The 25,791-nt window shown below is 33.4% G+C and overlaps 2 protein-coding genes across 2 annotated transcripts; both read left to right on the top strand.

Annotated features, from left to right (window-relative positions):
• The first annotated feature begins 6 nt into the window (after positions 1 to 6).
• Positions 7 to 5,994, top strand: LOC149792166 (uncharacterized). Its single transcript, XM_089970670.1, has 3 exons — positions 7 to 554; positions 947 to 1,105; positions 3,495 to 5,994. Exons 1-3 carry the CDS (start codon positions 42 to 44, stop codon positions 3,828 to 3,830), a joined length of 1,008 nt encoding a protein of 335 aa, XP_089826796.1. The 5' UTR covers positions 7 to 41; the 3' UTR covers positions 3,831 to 5,994.
• Positions 5,995 to 6,167: 173 nt separating this feature from the next.
• Positions 6,168 to 18,815, top strand: LOC149792165 (mitogen-activated protein kinase kinase kinase 3-like). The gene is made up of 6 exons (XM_089970671.1): positions 6,168 to 8,168; positions 8,704 to 8,858; positions 10,417 to 10,548; positions 11,704 to 11,836; positions 14,372 to 14,549; positions 14,842 to 18,815. The coding sequence occupies exons 2-6, from the start codon at positions 8,808 to 8,810 to the stop codon at positions 15,065 to 15,067; spliced, it is 720 nt and encodes a 239-aa protein (XP_089826797.1). The 5' UTR covers positions 6,168 to 8,168; positions 8,704 to 8,807; the 3' UTR covers positions 15,068 to 18,815.
• Positions 18,816 to 25,791: the final 6,976 nt, after the last annotated feature.

Below are 25,791 nucleotides of genomic sequence, written 5' to 3'. Positions count from 1 at the left end.
AAAGAACGTGAACCCTCTCAGTGATTGCCAACTAAAAGAACATGGCAACAGGAGGACAAACGATAGTAAAGAGTAGTGGTTTCAAGAATTGGCTTAAAGTTGGTCTGGCCCTAAATTATATGAACGAAAGTCTTCATTCCTTCATCGAAGAAGAAGTGAATGCTTTACACCAATATCTGACAAATAAAGCCGTCAGTGGACCCCCCTGCGAAAACTGCAGTTCCAGAAATATTATAAGGAACAAAGAAACCGGAATATGGGATATATATCCACCTTGTCCATCTTTAATCTGTGATAGCTGGATGCGTTTGTTGCTGTCTCTTCACAAGCATCCCACGTCCGAAAACATATTCTGGGATAATTGTGATATCAAAGCATGGCCCTCAAGTCCGTGGGAGTGTGCTAAGATGTATATGTGTAGAGGCCAGCAACCTTCCAACAAAGGATCCGCCACAAGTGACCCGCAAGCCAACTTGACCTTAATGAGCCGCTGTACCTATTTTCAACAGAAGTATGGAAAAATGTCCATACAGGGTCCGTATCAGGCAGAGGTGGTAAGTGAGGAAGTCAGACATTTCTAAAGAAATAAACCTGATTTGCTAATACAGACAAAATTACAATAACACTTACTATTCGATATGATTGTGAGACAATATGTGATAGTCAGTGTGATCAAAAGGTTCAGAAAATATGCAATTATTGCTTACTGTAGCCGAGCACCAAAACAGTCAGGAAAATCACAACATTTATACTTACTTCTGAAACTTTAATTCAAGTAGATCTGATATTGTGCATCAAAATAATTATTTAATGAAATAACCAAAGTACCTCAAGATGTCCAAAGACTAAGAAAATGAAATGTACCGTTTCAGTGAGTGATGACAGTTGTACGTCTGTCCTCTTGTACAAGAATAAATGTGGTTTTATACCGTTTCTACTATTGTAGGTTTTAGGCATCAGGAACAGGTTTGCGCATGCCGAGCGCATGAGATTTACAGAGACAGAGATGAAGAATTCAATAAAGGAAATCATCCAGTTGCTGGAGGACCCAATCCATCTCTTCTACAGAAAGGAATGTGCAGCCGCCGTGAAAGACATACACAAGGTTGTTGTGATTTGAAAAACGTGTAACCTATTTGTACATTTTATTTGCGCTTACAACACATCCTCTACTTTGCAAAACTGGAAAAAAGATGCTCGAATTTAACTTCATGTAACTGGTTTATATGTGGAAATGGATGCCTTTTTTCCGTTTTAGCACACACTCTTCCAAATGACTTTTCTACTGTTATTGCCCCGTTACATGAACATCAGATGTGTCCAGTAGGTTGCTGTTTTGAATCTGAACATAGAACAATTTCGTCCCAAGCTCTGTTCAGGAAGAATATTTGAGTACCCTATTATATCTTAATTTAAATGATGTGCCAAATTTAATTTTTATTGCAATTTGGTAATTAGTTTCGTGTGCACAATCATTTTAGGCATAACTATATATGTAAATATTCGGTTATTTCCATGTAAGAATATCGTGAGCCTGAACGTCTGCTAGCTCCAGTTTAACATACTGTTTCGCCATTCCTCGCGATATATAATCTACCAATCAGATATTTATATAAGTAAAATGATAATAACAAATCAATGAAACATTCCAATTTAAAATATATAAACGTATATGCCTATTACAATAAACATTTGTTATATTTTTAATATTTGTGGTAATAAAATGATTGCCCAAATTAATTATAAAACACGTAAATTGGATATCGTTCCTTACCCATGTAACATTCATGTTTTAATGAGTTGTGGTTTAAGATAAATATTTAAATTATATTTATATTGTTAGTTTTGTATTGTTTTGACGAAATTTCAATTTCTGTTTCGAATATGTAATACAATATAAATGAAAATGAGTTTCTAGCATTGGTTTAAAGTCTAAGTTGGTTAGATGACATTGAGGAAGAAGAAGGGACAAATATGTCTCGCTGAGACACGATTAATAAAAATGATATCACATAGATTTTGAAATATGTTTGATTTTTAAAACTAAGCATATATATGGTAATCATGATGATGGTGCTGTCACAATATGAAATGTTATTTTGGTAACTCGAAGCTCAATAGTTTGAATATTCCTCAGTACTAGGGTGCTAGTCTCAGTCCCTGTGCAAAACACTCTCTTGCTTAGAACTTAAAAATTCGAACCTACCTTAACCTAAAACAAAACAATTGGGTCACATGGCTATCTGAACTTTCACTCTTAAGTTCTAATGTACATTATTTTTTCCAATACAGACAAATATGATGAGATAGAAGTATATTTTTCATTTTCTCCTTAAATATGGTACACGTGAGAAAGTAACTGTGCATGATCCAGTATCTATATTTAATTCGGCTTCAATTTCTTTTAGCTATTTTTAAGATTCAAATTACTGCATAGGAATTTAAATTAGACAATTGGCGTTAAAGACATGAATATGGCTACTTTAACATCACCCTGACACAACAGTCATATTTGGATGGCAAAAGCAAAGCTTATGGTAGCTTTGAAATGTTCATTTATATTAAATGTCCTTAAGACTTCGTATAGTGTGACCACAACAGTACCCTCAACACAGTGAGTCCTATATACCCCTCTCATAACTGAATAATATACATACAATATTTTCATAAAATAAGTTTTAGAAAAGAAATACACGGGACACTATATGGACACAAATTGGAAACGAGCGATATAAGAGAAAGTTATCAAGTAAATATCCATATGCTTGATGAATATAAATTCAGGATATGAGTAAATATGAAGATTCATTAAGTCACTGAGTGATTTGAAAACAATCGAAATAGAAATATCCAAATATCTAACCGAATCGAAAATTTAGAAATTACTAATCATATTGACTTTGATAAAATACATATGTATATATTTTGTAAACTGATACTTTTCATCAATTATATCAATAACATTTTAATTGTTGGCCAGTTTCAGAATGAAAACGTTTATAGAGTAATTGCGTCTTTTTTCACGCAAATGGCATGGAAAAAAATTCAAAACGTTTGAATGCATAGCGTTATGAAGCTCGAAATTATTTAATATGCCGTTTCTTTTATTACTTAGTCAAACAACTGAAGGGACGATTGTCGTAAACTTCGATCGGAAATATAAATATTTTGGTATACAAATTACGGAAATAAAGAGAACTTTCAAAACATAACAATCATGCAAAATAATGTGGTTAAAATGGAACGGATATATACACTGGCTGCTTTATGCTTATTTGAAAGAAGCAAATGAATTATTTGTTTCAAGATAAATATTTATTTGCTTTCAAAGTTAAGGATTAAATATGACAGAGCTGTTATAATATGCTAATTTGCAATTTGCTTGGGACAATTTTTTATTACGACGCTGTTTATGGATATAGTAACGGACCGGAAAGGACGGATAATAATGAATTACTAAAATCATCTAAATAATTCTAGAATATTCCTTGCAGGTATGCATTGACGAAATAGATATTTTTCTTAATCGGGACATAGAGACCAGGATCAAGGGTAAAATTCTTAATGACTTCAGACACGAACTCAGTGGTCGACAGAAGGATATGGGAAAAACCGCTCTGGAACAACTACGTTGTCAGATGCAAGATCAATACATGGATATCACTAGCCAAATTGGGATACTGAGTAAAGATTTGAAGAATGTTTCAAGATTGTTGGAGTCAAAGACAAGCAGAGATGTTAACCAAACTAAAGATATGGAAAAACAAGGTGCGACTGACCACACCTTTTGGAACGTATATCTTAATCCGATTCGTTATTTGCGTACATAATTAGTTTTGCTTTTCGTTATAATCCGAAACGTTATATCAGACGTTCGAAAGTATATGGTTCCGAATTAATTCAACCCTTGAATGTGATGATGTAGAAGTAGTCTTGAACGTGCCGATATACCAATAGTCTTGATGTATCACGTTGGTATAATCCGGGATATATTTAAATGAATTTTCAATATTCCAATAGGAGTACTTTAATCCAAATAGTTAATGAGCACTTTGTAATTTGAATGAATAATTTAAATGAAAGATTACTTTCAAAATAGGTCTGAATACAACTATCAACGACTATAAGGACTGGACTGAAGTAATAATGAATAATATTGTTGATCTAAAAGATATACATCCACACTTAAACCATATCGCAATAACAATTTCTGAAGAAGAAAAGAACTCATCTTATTAGTAATTTACTCCTAAGCTGTAATCAAGCTGATATTATAAAACGTCTAAGGCCATACTCAAGGCAAGGTCTTACAAAAAGTAGATACGCATTTTAAGTGTATCACTAAGCATGGACAATGGTCAAGCTGAATGCGAATAAAGGGTAGATCAAACGTAAGGGACAAATTGTAGAAATGAACTCAAATCTGAGTTGGTCTGTGAATTCAGCTCTAAATCCTTTTCGATTATTCGAATATCAAAGAAAAGAGCAGACTGGGAGTTTTTTACTCTTTGGGGATGGGGTGGACATTGCATTTATGATACCACAACACAAGCAGCTTATTTAGTACTGAGGGTAAAAGTGCCTTTCTCAACTACAGCAACATTTTCTTCTAACGAACAATGATGGCGAAACACGACAAAGCGAATACCAATATACAGTCTGCAGACTTTTTAGTTTCACTAGCATCATATCGATTTCAAAAAGAATATTTTGTAATATTTAACAACAAGAGCAACATATAAGCTGGATTTAACATGTTAGATTTCACTGTTGATTTTCAGTGAAAAAGACGGACATTTTGTGGCAAATGAGTGTTCGTCTTGATTAGCCAGTTTATTTTAGCAATTTAAACTAACTCACAATTTGGTCAAAACTAATTAACAAAATAATTTTGTTTTAACTGGATACATTTCCTAATATCTACTTAAGTTGCGTGGGAAACTCAATTTTTTTTTCAAGAAAAGCATCGCTTTTTACCATAAATGACAATTTTCATGAATTTATTCACCATACACTGGCCAAAAACTATTTTATTGGATATTTGATTACATGCAATGTGTCATTATGATCTCATTATTTTTGACGATTCGATCTCAAAGATAACTTTAAAATTAGTTATCAATCTCTTCATAACATATTTATTATATCAGCTTTAAGGCATGGGTCGTCCGCGCCAGCAATACTAAACTGTTATTTTATTACATCATTACAACATGACTGTTTAAAAATGACAATCTTTTTTTCTGAAGCGGATAATTTGTGTTTGTTTCCTTTCTTTGTTACTTCATATCATGTTAAAGTTTGATAATTAATCTACTTCTCACATATCCCATAATTTACATTTAAATTGTTCCTTTCAGGGCAAATTTATTCATGTTGTAATTTAATATTATAGGCAGAGACATAAATTATTGATATATAAGTTAGACAAACAGGGCCAGGAAACGTAAATGCCGGTAAACCATCCTTCATGTATATAATTATGACAGTTGGTAATTAATTAAAGAGGTTGCAATCAAATTTGAAAACGGATTGGCGCTTATATCTGCAAAAATGCAGTTTGTATGTACGAAATCATTGGGACTACATTACTTAGAAACTTTGTGTATGTGAATAATAGCAAACCTTTAAACACACGGCTCTATATTGATCAGACAGACATCTAAGCAACACCATTACATTCCCTAATTAGAAACCCATTCCCAGGAGGTATTAGCTAATTTCATTACTGTGCGGTAAGTTTAAAATGATAAAACTCGAGTATAACGAGAACAGTCATTCCTCTAGAACCTTACCTACTCTTACCTAAAGCGTATTGTATCCTTGCCTTCTACATCAAGAAGCAATAACATAGGTCAGCTATTGCTAGTGAATCTAAACATTATTTTACAATTATCTACAAAAGACAGGTACCAGCGAATGGAGGGAGAGCACAGTTGGAATGTGAGTAAAACACGCACTTTCAAAATGCTAATATATAAAACATTGTTCATATAAAAGCCTTTTCCAGCGAGTCAAATGTTAGTGTATGAAGATCTTACTTGTTTCAAGAATGTTATCATAATCTTAAATTACTTCCTAGAACACAGAAAAGAGTAGGAAAATCATCTATACTGAATGAAACAGAGCCTTCTGTTTCGAGACGTGTGTCTGAATCAATTGTATTTGCAGATTTTAGAGCTTTACATTATTTATTCGCATTATTTTATTTATATTTGATGCTAGTTAGGATCCGTGCAATTTGAGATTGGGGCGCGTTTTGAAAATAAACCTAAAAAAGATCCTAACCTAAAGGTATCAACGCTTTTTCTTCGAGTTTAACATCAAGTCTTAAGCACCGTGCAGCTTACTGAGGAGGAATCGCCATTTCCTTATATTTGCAGCGAGTGATTTTGGCAGCCTGTATCTTTATTACTGCTTGTCAGGTGCTTATTACAACACGTTTCAACCACTTACATAGCATATATAAGCCATTTCTTCAATATGGATACACTGTTATATTCTGTTATATTCCGATCATAAATTTCCCAATTGCACGAACCCTGGACCAAAGGACAAATATCTCTTCATCAGAAAATACGTGTTTTTAGCAGGTACGATGATGCTGCTATAGCAATAAAATAATCTTTGAAAGTTTATAATTACTGTGATGAATATAATTGACTTTAGCGTTACATAATTCAAACTCGATTTTTAGTTTTCAAGATCTTTGTTTATTCTTTTAATAGACCCGGGTACTACAGCTTTGGAAAAGGAGACATTGAACTGGCTTTGCATGGTTAGACTTATTAAAGAAGTTGGATCAGAGGTATTTCAGGAGCTCTTCTGCTTGCAAGTTCAGACATACTGCTTAAGGAAGTATTTCTCTCTTTCCAGCGACCTAATGAACCACCCTGGACAACAAGATTATTGCATGAATTTGTGGGAGGCTTTTCACGAGCAACTTCCTCTTGACATGAATAAAAGATCAAAAAAACAAATAGAACGGATGTTTACTTCTTGGACTAAAGGTCCTCGGCAGAAAATGACACTGCCTCAACAGATTGAAAGACTTGAGAAATTGGATTCTGATATTCAGTTGAATCTTTCAAATAGTCCGCAGAACGTTCTAAATATACTGACACGCTTGTCACGACAAATAAGAGATGAAATTAGCCTATTAAAACCACTGTGTAAGATTATGAAGGAGCTGTACAGGGATTTGCACAACCGAATGAAAGATGCCCAGTTAACTCTTTTTGATATCATCAACATTCATCATGATAATGCTCTGATACGTTTCAAACAGCGGCTTTCAACCGATGATGATTTGGTGAACCTTGCTAGAACTTGCGAGAGTGATGCTCGAGACGAATGTTCTCAATTCAGTCCAAAATGTGCTGAATTTTTTTCGTCATTGACATCGCAAATTCAGGAATGGTTGATCTCTCGGCAGAAACGACATGAGGACACTCCATATAATCGAGTTGTTACTGACATTGTTGCTTGCGTATGTAAGAGATACGAATCTCTAGGAAAAGAATGTCAAGAGCAGCTGGTGAATGTATGTAGCATGTGGTACACAGGTATTCAGAACATGTTCGCTAACTGGATTGTAAAAATTACTCACGAATCCAATCTTGATCGCAGGAGAGTCCTAGAAATTTGGAAAGAAAAAATGCAAAATTATCCCACCATTCGCGAATATCAACTTAAAGAATTTTTCATGGGTCCATTTGTGTCAGACGTCCCGTCACAGTTGGCTAAATTGTGCATTGATACAAGTGAGCAAGTGGATGTGCTAAATCGCTCGAACATACAATATTTTGACATTGGACAACTGGCAACTCTGTTACAATATCTTCCCTCCATATGTTCCCCAGAAAAAGGATGGAATGCATCTGACCATCTCGATTCGGACTAATCTGTTGGTGCGGATATTGCAAGAATTTTGAATTGGAGCAATGATCTTATAACTCATACCAGTACACATCGACTATCAGAACAAAGCTTTGATACTTTGTGGGTAAAGATTGATTGTGCCCTTTGCAGACTCACCTGCACTTGTGGTCATCGCTTCCTTGAAAACATAGAGACGAAAATTCATATCAGAAACCCTTCTTTTATTGATCAACAACAGGATAAGTGCAATCTCCTTTCACCGACACACACCTCTACCTTGAATACAGGTAATAATTTTCATAATAAAGTCTAAAATGTTACGTCTCAAGCGACACGTTATTACGATACTTACTGACTTTATCAAACAAATCTTACCCTAGCAGACTTTAATTTGACAGTTACGTAGTGTTACTGCATCCTAAGGACGCACCTCAAATAGACCTGAAGGAAACACGTTTGTGTTATGTGTATCGGTACAAATATATAAATAAAACTGGCATCATATTACCACCTATTGTATCCAGTTACCTCCATATTCTTTATCGCCCGAGACAAAAGATAAACTGGCAAAATTTGATTAATGCAATAGAGGAAAGAATATTTGAGACTGAGTTCTTCATTTCTCATGAAGTATTCCTTAGGCGGGGACAGTAAAGTAATTGTTAAGAAAGAATATAAAGTAATATATAATGAAATACTTTAGATGGACGTACGATATTGTATAGGAGTCATAAGTTCGCTTTTATATATATATATATATATATATATATATATATATATATATATATATATATATATATATATATATATATCCACCGGCAGTGAATGAAACACCTCTTCAGTACAAACGAGGCAAGAGACTGGGTCGAGGCGCCTATGGTATAGTATATGAATGCTTTGATATCAGACATCACAGGACCGTAGCCATGAAAACTGTGCCTCGTATAGGATCAGAAGAAGACAAAGAAGAACAAGAGGTAATAAACATACTTTCTTTAAGTTCATTTTCTGACATTGTGAAATCAATGCAATATATGCAGAATTCCTTTCTTAAATTTACAGTACACTTCTATGAAGACAGATTAGAATATGTCTCTAAAAATATATTGTGTTGTGTTAACTGAGAATTCCATAAATTTGCATATTTAGTGCAGATATAGGCAACTAAATCGTTTCAATGACTATATATGGAACGAAAATAAACAAATTAATTTTCGCCATCAATGAGGACAATGTACATGACAATAGATTTAAATTTTGTAAATTTCCTCAAACGTCGATATTAAAATGTCACAGTTATATGAAAGACACTAAAATGAACCGTATATTTGAAGAATCAATAAAGACGAATGTGGTCTAAATTAGTAGGTAGCATTACGAACAGCATGACAAGTGAGAAAATATACAATTAACCAAAATCTTATGCGTATCAAACAGCTTGATAGTATTGTTTCAATTTAGGGCGCATTTGATGTGAAAATCATAATAGTTACTTCATAAATGGAAACAATGATATAAATTCAGATATGCAACAGATTTTCACTGAGATCGAGTGATATTCTTTAAACGATTTGCATCGTTAACAGCGGTGTTTTGATGCACATTTGTACATTGTTTTAATTCATAAAAAAAATATTAACCTTTTTTATTTGGAGTCCACCCTCTTTTGAATTCATTCCATTGTGATCGAGACCGTGCCTCAAATTATTGTTTTTGAAGTGTGATTTGTTCTGTGGACTAACCAAATCACCTTCATCTGTCAGTTTGAATCTTTACCACTGTGCATGGCCAAATTCTACGAAATAATAGCAGCATCGCAAACATTTTTTTTGCTAAGTTTCTGAATCATAATCAGTGAAATACATCATAATTTAAATTACATTAATTGATATAAGCTTTTGATTTTATTCAGAGAATGTAATCTGATAGTGAATCATTTGTATGATTATGATTTTCTATCTATTCAGCTGGAAAGATAATAGTCAATTAATATTTCATAATATCTCCTTTTCTGAAAAAGATTTTATGGAAAATGTCTTCGCAATCTTATTAAAGCATCATTTATATAATTATGTAAAAGTGCAGTGATAATATCGACAATTCCTGCATAATCTATTTGCAAAATGTGCACAAGATTAGTTTGTCCGTTATTATACATATTTTATTCTATTTTCTAAGACTTGTTTTTGTTGCCCTTATACGCCTGCCTCATTTAGTGATATAATTCTTCTGTAACAATCAGTACTTATACAACAACAATTTTCTAATCTCCAACTTATTGTATTTTAATTTAGCACATTCAGTTATATGAGTTTATGTTGATGACCCTTAGACCTTTACTTAAACGACGTAGTGTCCCAATAGAAAGTCCAAAAAACATATTTTGAAACGTATCCATACAAATGTAATTGCCCGTTACATTTATTTTGAATGACAATCATAACTGTATTTATTCCCTTTTGTCTGTCCGAGTTTACTTTTTTTGGCGCGGTCTATGTGCCTGACTAAATCCCAACGAATTTTCCTTGTTTCCAGGCTGCAGAGAAGTTAGTAAATGAAATTCTCCTTCTTAGAAAATTGAGTCATGATCGAATTGTTCAATATTATAGCTGTCTGGAAATAAAAGAGGAAGGCATTCTATGTATCTTCATGGAATATATGCATAATGTAAGTATACGTTATTTTGAATATTGTTGAATATATTCATTTTCGCCTAACCTACTTAAACGTTTTCATTAATGTTTCATTAAACTTCTTCCACTATTTGTCAAAAATAAAACATATGCTAATAAATTTCGTGGTCAATTATTGCTTGAATGAGGATGTATAATATTCGGTTGTACAGTATATAGGTTACTCATGAAAATTATAGCTTAACAAACAACACTTGGCCAGTCATTACATGTATCGTCATGCGTGACAATCACACTTGAGTATAAATAGATGACATGATAGCTAATTGGTTCTGTTTTGCACAGATGCACTTGATGAAGCGTACTGGAACGACATTCCAAAACACGATGTACTTACTATACCGGTTATATTTGACCTGGCAAATAGATAAATTGTATTTTCAAATTACAAATAAATACATATTTTAACCTTGCATTAGAACAGAACTTAAATGATTTCATAACTGACTTAAAATGTATGCTTTTATATTCTTGGCTGTAAACATTAATAACGTTATAGATTAGGATTATGACGTCGTGTATATTGTACCAAGTCTAGAACATTCTTTGATTTTTTAACAGCTTACAGGTGCTACAGTCTAGAAGTAAAATGATATAAAAGATGTATTTGTTTCGGATATATTGAGCTAGTTGTTAATTGACATCTTATATCCACACAAAAAGAATGGTACCTGCACATTTATAAAAGCCAGATGTTGTTAATTTAAGGTTAAATGAGTATCAATAAAATAAACCCAGCATAAACAACAATATAATATTAGGTCATTTCTTCATCGGAAAACCAAGCTAATATTTAGGTATATTGAATCTATAGATATAATACACTACTGAAATGTTAACATTGTTCCCTGTTGAAACGCAAGCTCTCTCTTTGCTAAATTCAGCACAATATGCATTTTCGAGTGAAATTATTACCTACGTAAAAGTCATAGTTGTTTCTTTAAAAATGATGACAATCATACCTTTGACCTTCAAGTGGACCTGTACGGAGTTGGCGTTAATTCTTGAGAGAACATATATACCGTCAACATATATACAGAGAGACAGAGACAGAGAGAGAAAGTGAGAGATAGATGTTTCTTATTGTAATTGTTGATAATGAATGTTCTTTCTCTTGAAAATGTTCAAGGGTTCAGTACACGATTTTATGTCTAAACACCAGACACCATTGGAGCAGGATATTGCAGTCAAATTAACGCGGCAGGTGCTTGAAGGAACCGCTTATCTGCATGACAAAGATATTTTGCATAGGGACATAAAAGGTAATTTATATCAAATATGTCAATCATAATAAGCAACACAATTACAGTTTCTTAGATATAATACTGAAATGCATTCATCGATCCATATGTTACTTTTTCATGTTCAGATTACAAAATTTAAGCACAATATATAATTGTTTCATATAGTCGGTAAAGTTTTCCTATAGTATGTGCAGTTTCATATTTTTAATATTACAACACAATAAAATATCACTTTATGTGACTTCGATTGGTCCAAAAAAGGCCATGAAATTATTGTGTACCATCCTTTTTAGCGATTCGCTGCTATCCTGGAAAAATGTTTTTAACCCGCCTTCTGGAATTGTTTGTTTTGAATAAACATTTTTGGCTACCATTTTTTATTCGACTTACAAAAGGAAACTTGGGCAAAATGGTCTCATCTGTTTCAATATGGCTAATTTACCTCTATGTCTTTTAAATGTCAAGTATAATATATCATAATATAAAACATGGCTAAAACCCCAGGACAAGAAAAGTAAAAAGAAGTAAAACAACGGTGTTGCTCAGTTAATAGTGGTGGTGGCATTTATATTCAAGCTCGGTTAAAATGTGAACTTACAGAAGTAAATACATTCACGTTTGTTCACAGAGCAAATACGGACATAAACCGGTCTCCACAACTGACAGAAAGTTATCCAACCTTAGCATATTTACGCGGTAAATGTGCGTTGCAAGTAGGACCCAAAAAGAGATTTATTTACGTCTTCTGTACAGTCAAATGTTCCAAATCAAATACTGCAAATATCTGTCACAAATACACTACACAAAATATGGTTATTGTTGCATCCAGTAATCTTCCTTTTACAATGTAATGTTTACTTGTGATGTGGAGTTTCAAATTAAACACTAGTACTGTGTTGTGCATGTCAACTCAAAATGTTATTTTGCACGTATCAATCACACACATTGTACATTTTGTGTTGACAAATGATTTTTTCTCTATAAACGGTTATGTTTATGTGGATAGACGCTTATTCTTTGATTGATTTATTGTTAGCAAAATGTATAATCTACTTTTACTATTCCAACTTTGTTTGGGACTCTTTTATGCACAACAAATCAAAGGTACAGAGCCTATCGGAATGAACGGAATTGTTCATTCTTCTTCCTATCTAAATAATATCTACGGAAATAGCACTGTGTGATAAATATAAACTTAAATGGGCAATGATTTAATATTAAATTTATGAAACTCGTTAAATAATGTTCAGCTTTTGCTCGCCAAGACTCGCAAAAGCTGGAAATTATTCAACTCATTTCATAAATTCAATATTAAATCATGACCCTTTTGAGATCCTCAATTTATGAAACTTTGCAATGACATACATGATGCCAATAGTGAAGCCGCGTTCTAAGTTTAAATTCATGAGAAGAGTTATGTGATAATCTGATACGATTTTTAGATCTTCATGAAGTAAAGGTTCATTTTGTTTAGAATCAATATTGAAAGAACCGTCCTCTCTTTATACATGTGCATGCGCCCTCTCTCCGTGACGATATTTATCTTTCTTTACATTGGGTGGAAATTAACCTAACATTGTAGATAGGTAGCCAATGGTGTTCCTATTAGCCAAATAGTACATTTTTAGTCGTCTCTCCTCAAATTGATTTGAGTGAGAAATATAAATAAATAAAAAATTACTGATGGTTTTGATCATGCACTCGGAAACATCAAACTTAAAATATGAATACTTTTCTTCTCCTGGTAAATTTATCATACGCCATGCAAGTAATAATTGGAGACGCTAATATAATTTGGGACACTGGGCGCATGGTCAAGGTTACAATCTGATCTAATGTTATCATCTTCCCATCTCAAAGACACTGTACATGTGTTGTGGTCATGAATTTTATGTGGGTAATTTCTCATTAACACATAACTTTAACAAATATCCCTTTATTGTATTTGAATATATTCTTAACAGCAAAGTAGCAAACGAAAACTGTAAATAGCTTCTTCGACTACACTACAAATAGCAAAATACTAAATCATTGTTAAGCGGAAACTTGTATTAAGTCATATAAATCACCTCGTCATTATTAACATTTCAGTTATTATGTGTCCGAGTTAATATTGTAGTCTGACGTTCTCTTTCCATCAGTAATTTTTTCAATGCTGCTACTTTGCCTTAATCAAATTATTTTTACGTATAGAGCTGCGTGCGTATGGTAACGGTGCTGGTTGTTTTTGCAAGGTAATGTAAACACAAAGACATACAAGTAATATCCTACATTATAGGATCCAGAAACTAACCAGAAGAAATGAGTGATAAACCGAAAAGGCTATGAAGTGCTTCCAAACGATAGTAATAAAGTCCTTTTGTCTGAAAGACGCACTTGAAATAAAAAATGATTTTTGTATATTAACTTTGAATGTAAGTGTGTGAGGCTGGCGATGGAAAAATTATTAGGTTCGATTTCCACCCTTATGAACAAAGTATAGGTGTTTGAGAGAGAAAGAAAGATACAAAGGCAGAAAGAGAAAGAGAGTAAAACATGTATTGCATCTTTTAGCTTCCAATGTGCTCCTTGACTGTGACATGAATGCAAAGCTTGGAGATTTTGGGGTTTCAAAAGAACTTGAAACCATAACCCAAAAGAGAACATATTGTAAGACATACGTGGGTTCTCCGTATTGGATGTCACCAGAAAGGATCCAAGGGCACGAATACAGGAAAAGCGCTGACATATGGTAAATAGCTTCAATAGTCATATAAAATTGAATAATCTTCTTTCCTACAAATAATCGGTATTCCAAGTGTTTGAATTGTACCCTTGCTATTTGCAACACTATCATTAGCACTTACAGCTGCTTCATCGAATGTATGAATTTAAACCAAAGTCTTTTCAAGCGTTTACCGATCAGAACTTGATCTGTTTCAAGAACTTGAACAGCGATGATTCTACTAACGTTATACATTCGTCCTTTCTATTTTCTTTTTTCATACATTCTATCCTAATCACACTGTCATCGTGAATTGCAGGAGTGTTGGATGTACAGTTGTAGAAATGGTAACAATGAAACCACCATGGCATGAGTTTGACCAGATTCAAGTAGTATTCCAGATAGGATCTGGAAATGATCCAGTATACAAGTTACCACCGACAGTTTCCCCTCATCTCGAGGAATTTTTGTGTCAAACGTTTCGGCAGAATGCATCAGAAAGACCAAAAGCTAAAGCTTTGCTCAATCATCCTTTCCTAACATAACATTTTTGTCGAGGATTATCTAACAACTTTGTTCAAAGGATTAGTTACAATGTTTTCCATCTGACAGATATTTTAAACTAAACTTTCCTCATACATGCCTTACACAGATAAGCGACAGACCAGTGTCTGGAATAATTGTTGCGTACATAGACTTTACTGGGAAGAAAGACACATGAATGTATTTTGTTTTTTTTGCACCCTGGACGAGAAACGTAAAGTAATCCCAATTTTGGAAAGATATTCCAACAGTTGCCTTGAATATAAAGTGTTAAGATTCTTCACAAGAAGTCACTGAGGTAACAGGTACACATTTTCGTTTGAATCGTTCTGTGTGGAGAACAGAATAACTATGATTTATTCCATGAAAGTTTTCATATATAAGGGTTCGTAGTACATATACGAAAGCAATCGTCATTAAGCTTACCAATTTCTTATTTGCCCAGCCATATAGTTTACTTTGTCAAAAGAATCAATACTGATAATAGTCTGTAATTCCACATACAACGTGAAAACTTATGATGCTAATCTCTCTTTCTCTCTCTCTCTCTCGCTCTCTCTTTTCTCACTCTCAGATTAATTGTGATACGTCTTGAATTTCCAGACATGAGTACTCAAAGGGGTGGAATATACTCTAATCCAGGTGCTTAAAATTTGGTAGTCTTACCAAAAAACCTATGTGCAATTGGTCAAAAGCATGATTTTTAAATTATTATTTGAAAATGTATTGATGGCCAGAATTCAAATAGAATTTGACCCAAAACAAACTTTACATATCCTTAACAATGTGTAGTAAATAAGAATGCTGGAGCTATCTTTGCTGTATTGATCATTCAGTAACGTCTATCTGATGTGCTATCTAAACCATGACTCTAATTTATAAGCTGTTTTTCTGGAAAATAAAAGTATGTAGCCTGTAGCATAGCAAACTAGTGAAAAAAAATATTTGGTAATTAATGCGAATCTCTGGAGAATTCACCTCCCCAATATCCCATTTCTACAGACGGCCATGTGGTTGTTAACGCGTGTATCAAGTCGATTCTGTTAAAAAGGATATATTGCATAAATTAATGACTAATTGCGGTTTACTAATCGGTCAGATGAACATACACGGCATCCTTTAAGTAGATGATGATACTTTGTCCACGTTCTACGCTGAATGAATTGGAGATACTTGTGGACACAACTTATCATTATGAATTGATGTGGTAACTAGAATATGTTCCTAGTAAGAGTACTTGGATGATAATCAGTGCACACAAAGAACTGTATTCATCGAATGGCATAACTTTGGGACTACATGATATTCCATAAGAAAATGGTTGGCCGATAGGATCTATTGAAAGAATTATTGGGAATGATTTCACTGGAATCTCACATTGATAAGCGAACACTTGTATTTTCAGGTCATATGTGTATGATATTGGTACGCCTTATTGCCTTAAAGATTATTTAGGTTGATAGATCATTCCATCAAAAGTTTTGAACTGTTAGTATTTATTAATTATTCAGAACTTTGATAAGAGTGTATCAGAGCATTTTACGCAAATAAATTGTCCAAACCGCATAATGTAATGCATTCAATGTTGGTATAACGGTTTAATTTTGAAACACTTATTCCACGCTGACAGAGCAGTTCTATCGTAAACGCAATTAATATTTTTCTATGGAGTATTCCATCAGTATAATCTGAAAGGCATCTAATCTTCCACTATTTCAGTATGGCTATAGCAGGACTATCAAGTTGCTTCAACAAAGTTAGCCAAAATCAAACCCACATTCTGAAGTTATGTTATGTCTTACACCCAATATTAATACAGTCCAACCTCAAACTGCACAGACCCATATATGCTATCACACAATCCACAATCTGATCTGGGTTTATGCAGTTCTTTGAGCATTTTGAAGGATATACTAATGCAGCCACTGATCTGCACACGCATTATTCAACAATATATAAGGTCGATGTTGTTTCTACAGGCATTCAACTTATAAGAGGTTATATAGAGTAGTTACTGGAGTAAACCTTCATTTTAACAGAAAAGGTTTCAGCCAAAGTGAAATCTTTTTGCTATATCCAAACATCACAAAACAGAAATAATATCCTCATTTTTATCTCATTTTCTCACTTTACAATTCAAGAAATCATAAATCTTATAAAAACAAAGAGATGATAATAAAATCATGAGCAAGCAAAGTCCATGACGTTTTTTGTCCCCGGGCTACCAAGGAAAGGTGACATAATGTATACTAAAATGAAATCTGGCTGTCGATTTCACGATAGAGAGCTAGTACGAGAACATGAAAGTAACCAGATGCTATATCTCTATCTCAATGTATATTATATTAAAAGCTCAGAAAAGGAGATTGAGAGTCTAGTTTAAGAAGAATGTTGGTCCAACATGATTCACCTAGCTTACTTAACTTAATCGTACAGAATCTTAGGACAAAAACATGTATGTATGTATGTATTTATATATGCATGCATGGTCTATATTAACGATGGATTTTCTGGTGCTAAATTATAATTTTGAACATGATGCTGTAGATTGTTTGCCCAATTTATCTTTGGAATTCATTTAAAATTATTTATTTCCATAGCAGACAGGCAAGTCTCCAGTAAAATTACATTTTAAATGTATCATTACATCATTCCTTTAATAATGACCAGTTCTGCTAGTACCTAATCCAATCAAGTTACAATAAAACATTTTATATTGGCGCCAATATTTAGTTTTCGCATGGACAATTCAAAGAAGAAATACTGATCCCTAAGCACGCAATGACTGAGGATTATATTAGTCATGTCTAATACTCATATCGCTATCATTGGCATGTTATATTGCATGCATATGGTGTCTTGATTATTCCAACTCTAACTCTTAAGTAGAACTTCATTTTGTTGTCATAAGCATGATTTTATTTTGCATGCAGTTGGTGTCATGCTTATTCCATATCTCATAATACATTCAATAAGAAACATAATCTAATACATGTGCGATTCTAAATACACCTTTTTGATGTTCAAACTAGCATAATGAGCAAGTGCAGATGCACCGAATATTGTGCAGGATCCAGTTCATGATTATTCATACATACATTTCTCACCTCGTTGAAAAGATCAAATTATATTTCAGTTTCTTTCTTTATATCGAAGGCAGGTAGGTCTCCTGGAATATTTAGTTTGAAATCTTTCAAAACATCATTAACATATCGAAAAGCAGCTTTCCTGGGCCACTAAGGTTAAAATATAAAATATTTTCAATTGGTAATAATTATTAAATTTTTCAGACAAATATATGCTTTGTGTGTTTTTTGGACGTTTGTTCAACCATTGATTACATTTATCATGATTGTAGGTTTACATTTCGTATGGATATTTTTCTTTCGGTGGTTTATAGTATAGGCATACAGATGTGCTGTTTACAGTTTGAAAATATAATTTTTATCACTTCTGGTAAGTATAGGAACTAATCTCCTACTATTGACCGTTTAGCCGTACGTGTGTATCATGGCGTATTTTCTGACCGAATTTGTTTATCTGCTATATTAAATATGTTTATGGCTAGGTTTCCAATTCATTTGTACCCACTAAGTTTACAACCAATGTTTTATGAAACCACGCTATATTATGAAATATGTTATTTTGTCAATACCTGTTCAACTGAGAAACCTATTCGGACTTTAACTAGACCCACACTTTTAATTTCCTAACTTATTATTTTCCATACGTATGATTAAACTTCGTAAACAAATATCCTGATTAAGTTCGTGTTCTCATTTTTTAAATACATACTCGTTTAAACGTTTCCGTAAGTCACCATAAAAGACGATATGATTCCAACGGGTTCTATCTTCTATATTGATAGAAGATGATAAGAATCAATTTCCTTTCTTGGCTACTGTTTCCTGTTACTTTTTACTGTATTTTGCTTTTTTTTTTGGTTTGTTTTCTTATGTTGATTTTTTTTGTCTTTAAAGAACATAAAAATACATACCCCTTTTCTCAAACTATGTTTTCCTGTTTACGTGATTTCAAGGCTGCTAGGTCTTTGTCATTTGTGCTCCGCCTGAAATTGAGAATTGTTCACACGCTTCTAACTAATCGAGGCTTATTTAATGTCCGGCTGGTGTATTATCGAGCATGATATATTGGATTTCATCAGATGGTACATGCGAAAGTTTAGTGACTAACCTGAGTCTATATATCTATCCGGACAACAAGAAAAATATAAGTACACAAAGTCCAAGTGCACGACTGTCTGTAGTTGTAAATCAACAATTATCATAATATTCAAAGGCTACATCAAATATCCCAGGGCTTAACAGTCAAGACTGTGATCTTGGGATACAATTGACCTACAGCATATAATTACACTTTATAATTTTAATCGCGTAATAAACAAGAACAGCTAGGTTGTAAATATTTCTAAAATTACCATGATTCAATTTGCTTTGTAAACTGTGGCCACCTTTATGCAAAGAGAGTGGATGTACACTGGCGCCAAAGCTCTCTTGACACCTTGATATTCTTTAACAGTGAACACCTCTATCATAAACACATATTTGAAGCTGGTGATATTCCTAAGCCGTCTTATGTACTGACCTAGTGACCCACGATGCTCATTGCAATAAGCACACATAACGCAAAGTGCAAAATAGTAGTTAGCAGAATATGTTTCTCCTGTACATCTGTACATAAGACTTTATGGTCAATTGCGAGTTTCAGAATCTATTCTAAGAAAGAAAAAAAGGACATATGAGTACAATCAAATAGTGTAATTCCGATTGAGAGTGATGTCATATTTTGACCAACGTACTATACATTTTTTGTAAGAAACCATGCTAACACTGTATGAATAATCAATATAGGAGGAATAATTGCAAAACAAGAAATTGATATAATGTTAAGTTCCTTCCTGAAGGAATTAATTCCTGCTTTGTACCCGCAAACACGTCTGGCAAAGAGAGATATCGTCATTAACATCTGAATTAAACTTTGCGGTGACATCAATAAAATGAAAGTCAATCATTACCTCGGCTCCTAGAAATTGGCTAATTACTTGGGCTAAGAAACACATTGCCAACACCGACTCACCATAATCGACAAATAGTCACAAAAGCTGACAGAGCTGTAAATGAAGACATGCATATACAAAGCAATATACGGAGTCATAAATGCCAACAGCAAATACCCTAGGTTCATTACAAAATAAATCATTCCAAAATTGTGCTCTTTGGTATTAACTACTCCCCAAGTCAAATCAATTTTTTTCTTTCTTTAACATCATAGCCAATTGATAAATTAGAGACGCACGACAAAACAATTAACATATATTACGTCATAACCATTATAGCCTCCACATGCGTCTATGATTAGGTTTTACTTCCGTTTTTCTAATATCTTGAATATAGCATAGGTACCGGACGAATTGTATGGAATCTGCCTGTATCTTATCACCAAAAAATGTCTGACGTTCGCAAATATTCACCCAGTGTGACAATTGTGACCTAAATTAATTTTGAATACGTTCACCGTGTCATTCTGATTTATCTTAATGAATCTCTTTTTCATGAAATAATTAAGATCAGTATAAAAGTAGATAATTCAAAAGTACATTGTTGCTTCATTTATATAAGTGCATATCAATGGTTACTGACGGTAAACTAATTTCTAGTAATTATTTAGTGCCTTTACGAAAGTCAAACAAGGGAAAATATTAAATATTATTGGATAAGTTAAAGTAATGAAAATCTTATCTAATTATAAGAGCTGGAAGACGAAATCAAATAATCAGATAATTATAATTAAATGAGATGATGTATAATAATGACCACAAAACATAAATGAACAAAGTAATTTTATACATGTGAAAGTGCACTTGCAATAGGATTATTTTTACCTTGCTGTGCCTAATGTCAGTATTCTATTTCCAAATCAGAAAACTACACTTAATAATCCCTGATTTAAATTTTTCATTTAGTTAATGAACGTAAGGCATTTTTGGTCATTGGATACAATAATCACTCAAATAGTTGAACTATCATACACTGCACATCGATACAAAGCCGATATCAAGGACAAATATATTTTTCATAATTGTGGAGTAATTTCGCAGGTGTTTGTTTAGATGTTTAGGGAAATTGCATACAGGATGATTTACACCTTTTGCGCCTCTAGAATAATTAAGATGTATGTTGCATAATGTATCAAAATGCGCAAGATAGTAAGTAAACGCATCAACAATAACATTTCTGCTTGTCCCCATACAGTTCCAACCTTACATGTCATCATCTTAAACTCACGCTAGTGGCCAGTTTCTGCCATACATTTTCTTATGTCAAAATACAATTGACATGCAGGTTTGCGCTCTCGTATTAAATTCTTGCACACACTCTGAATGGCGCTCTAATGTTGAATTCCCAGACAATACGATGTCATGTTAGGACAATGTCATCCTATATTATATAAACTGCTATATTTTATCCATAAACGTCACGGAGAATGAGCATTCAAAACTGCTGTCATTCCCGAACACGACATTAAAATAATGAAGTATATAAAAATTGAAATATTATATTGCACGTATAATCCATATCAGACTGCAGCTTTTACAATATGATACTGAAAGTCTTAACCAACCAAATTTGATGTTGTAAGTATATTATAAATTTGTACTAATAAACATAAGGTATACATTCTACAAAACCGGGTAATGTTTCGGGATGTTTTAGATTGTTCTAAACGTATCATGAAATCTTAGGAAAGATTCATTCGGAAGCAAATACGTTAATTGCGAATAAAATTGTAAACAATGATCCAGGCTATTGGATGGTCCAACCAAATATAATGATATAAGTGTCGTTTAAACTTGCATTATATTACATAAGGAATATATACTTCAAAACATAGTCATTCTTCAAATCTGATTAGATTGTTCATAAATTATCACTGTATGTTAAGAAAGGTCAAATCATAACACAGATTATTTGTGCAAAGTTTCCGTGGGTTGTCAAAGCTGCAACGTAACTTTAAATATCATCGGTGTAGTATATTTGCGACTTGAGGAATTCAGTGTGTTACAAATGGGTTTATACTAAATTTAAAATAATATAATAATATTAAATGTCATTTACTCTACCAATACAGCTCCGTTATTGATCAATCAAGAAACCAACAGTTAAATTTACATCCTGATAGAAGTCCAATAGTGTAATAATATCCAAGCAAACAAATGACATCATTTATTAAGAATTTGGACGATCCCTTTCAGATTAAAATTAACGGTTGTGAACTAAAAAAAACCCAACAATATATTAAGCAATATATTCAAAAGAAATAAGCAGATAAAAAAAATACACTGCCAATAATATTCCACAGATACCATTTTCGGTTTTACATAAATGTAAATCATATTACAAAATGCTTACATTGTCTTTTTTAAGAGGCGTTCGTTCTAAATAAACTTTCATGGCTGCATTGCTGCATTGTTAACTGGATCATCGTGATCCTGACCATAGCTTAATTTATGTTCTTGCAAAATAGTTTACGAATATAACTAACAAGAGACGGGCGAATTGAGCACGATCGTAATCTGATATTATTTAAAGTTAACTTAGTTCGCTAATAAATAAGATTTGTGTGAGCCACAAATTAACAATTAGGGTTTCTTTAAAAGACATGTGCTATATGGTAAAGTTCCTGGGATGCTTTTATGAAAACCTCTGCAAAATTTCAAAACATAATGTTATCGTAGACAAGGAAACAACTGTTACATCCTCAACATTTAATGTACAATCACGTATGAACAGTGGATCACGCTGTAGATAAGTCAGCCACGTGTGCCCATTGTAAAAAATAATGGACACGTTATTTCTGATTGCTAGAAATGGAAAAATGAGAAACATAGCAAGACAGACCTATTATAAAGGCTCTTATTTTCTAAGTGGTCAAGATCACGGTCATGTATTGAAAGCAATACATTTGTCAAGTTTTAAATATAGTAACTTTCATTTATTAGGAAACTTAAGGCGTTTAGATTCGTGGCCAACACATTAACAAATGTAAAATATAGGAAGTTTAAGTATAATATTCGAACGTAAGGGCTGGAAGCAAAATCGTTTTCCCTTTCCCGACCTAAACATACAAATATTTATACTAAGTGCTCGAACCAAACTTTTTTCTGTTTTAACCCATTGAGCTTTTTTCTACAATATTGAGGTATTTGTTATTGAGATTGTTTATGCTAATTTAACTTCAGTTTTCACATTACAAGTTGCTTCCGAATTATAATGAAGTTGATCAAAGGTGCCTGTTACCTTCCAACAGTAATACTAGTGTTAAAAATGTAAATCTTAAATAGCAGCGAGGAGGGTGAACAGACCATTGGTTCGAAAAGTCCATTAAAAAAAAGCTCCTTACGAAAATGAAAAATACAAGGTCAATAACACCAAACCGACCGACAGTTCTTTTATTGGGTTACTTTATTTTTAACGCTTGTGCTTTTGTGTGTTTGTTTTCCTACCCGGACACTCATTGTTGGTCGTCACCCTCCCAGCTGCTGTAGTGTGTGAATAATTAAATCATTACTATATCAATAATGGAATCTCACACAATTAGAATAGCTCGAGAGCGACTAGAGTCAATTAAGAAATATCTCCCCGTCCATTATTCTCTCACACAAGAACTACAAGAGCATCAGTAGTCCCGGGTTGAATTTGCAGAGGGTGCAGAACAATTATTTGAATCTGTTACAAAGACTACGAAGGTTCATCTTCCTACGGTGGAGCAAACCGCTAAAGCAACTGGAAAAATAGCAGAAAAAAACTAAAAATACAAAAACGATTCTGCGAGAACATCCAGGTGAAATAGCTGCTGCTCAACCAATGCGGACATTACTTGATGGCATTGACCAAGCTTGCGCTGAAATAGGTGATATAAAGTATCGTGTACTAGAACCATAACCAAAACAAATACAAGATACAATTGAAGTCATTAATAAATTTCGAGACGAAAGTATTGCCATCATAAGTGGTATTAAAAGCCTGGATCAATTATCTGAAATTTCAGCGGCAAGTTTTGATAAAAGAGAGATGTTTTTAGAACCTGAGTACGTTAATAAGCCTGTGGATCAAAAAATGTGGTACACATGGATATTTCCAATATACTATGACGTCGATCAGGCCAGATATAGTGATATAAGATGTAATTCATGTATCGATGGAATAAATAAATATTGTTCATGGTTGCAGAAAAACCACACACCCACAACCACCAGAACTGCCTCCTTAGCCACAGGCTCCTCAGCCTCAGCCTCAATCTAAAATTAATTTTATGGATACATTTACGCCTGAAGATATTAGCGCTATCAGGGATCCGGAACAAATAGTAAATATTGCCGCGTTTGGATACGATGAAAGAAAAAAATCCGTAAACCCAAATATGTTAAATATCTGAAACGAGAAAATTGGATTAAATATGTTTTTATTATCGCTATTAATCTTCATTCTATCAAAAAGGATGATAACATATTTTCTGAATTTTAACAGGAAGTAGAACAGAAAACAAGATAATCAGAAGCAGCATCAGGTAATAAAGAAGAATTTTCTGATATCGATCCTGGTCCCAGTGTCACTAGAAGTGCTAATGCGATCTTAATACTCCATGCCCCAGCAACGTCCTTGCCGATTAAGACAGGCTAGAAATCCTCATTGGCTGAAAACGACCAGGTAATAATTCTTCAGAAATCATTATTGAAGCAGCCTAGAGAGATCATTTACAGCCGGCATCATGGATATTAATATTTATCGGTCCCTCATTGATGAAATCATTGATGATTATTGTATTTATTGAGGGTATGTAATTAGATCAGTGACAATAAAATAAGATGATCATACATAATGCTCAACTTGGATCTGTACAGGTCAGGGTAGTAAATCGCGATTACAAACATATAAAGCGATATACGGTGACGGACATGGCGATGTTGTTCGGGGTCTTTTTTGAAGGATAGCCACAAAAGCATTACCGATTGCAAAGCAACTAGAAATCAAAGTTATTGTCGTTGTTCGTGATATAGGTATTGGCGTTGTTGGTTATGTTGCCAGCTAAGCATTCTCAGCAATCAATAATATAATTGCACGATTAATACGACGACAGCCACAGCCAATAAATTTACCCAGCACTGAAGTTATGCCTTCAAATGTCAGCAAAATAATAAATAAAAATGCATTTGTTTTAGCAGAGTTCGCTGGTGTACTCCTGTTTGGAAACGAAAAATATATTACCGCTAGTCTGATTGCAGGAAATTGTCTTCATTTCAGACGATAGCAATTATAGTAAATGTTTAAACGTGTATCTGATCCAGCATTTGACATGGATGCTCCAATTTTCAAAGATAAATGTTTGCGTGGTTATCAATATTATTCTTATAATGCACAAAAGCCAAATCAGCGTGGGCGAATTGAGCTGCAACTTCAGTATAGAAGCAGATATTACTTACCCGCTAAAGCATTTATTGAGGTAGAAGGTGAACTTTAAAACAACAGATCCCAATGAATATGGAGTGTTAGTTTTGTTAATAATGGCAGCATGGCGTTGTTTAATAGTGCTACCCATATCATCGACGGAAGAAATATTGAATTAAGTCAGAAAGACGTCGACGTTGCCACGACGATATTGGGAATAGCAAGATATTAGGATGATTATTCAAGATCCGCTGGCCAAT

Source organism: Sinohyriopsis cumingii, chromosome 9 (assembly GCF_028554795.1).
Source record: "Sinohyriopsis cumingii isolate HCF-2022 chromosome 9, ASM2855479v2, whole genome shotgun sequence".
Taxonomy (NCBI): domain Eukaryota; kingdom Metazoa; phylum Mollusca; class Bivalvia; order Unionida; family Unionidae; genus Sinohyriopsis; species Sinohyriopsis cumingii.
Note: the sequence above shows the minus strand (reverse complement) of the source record. Positions and strands in the feature narration are given on the sequence as shown.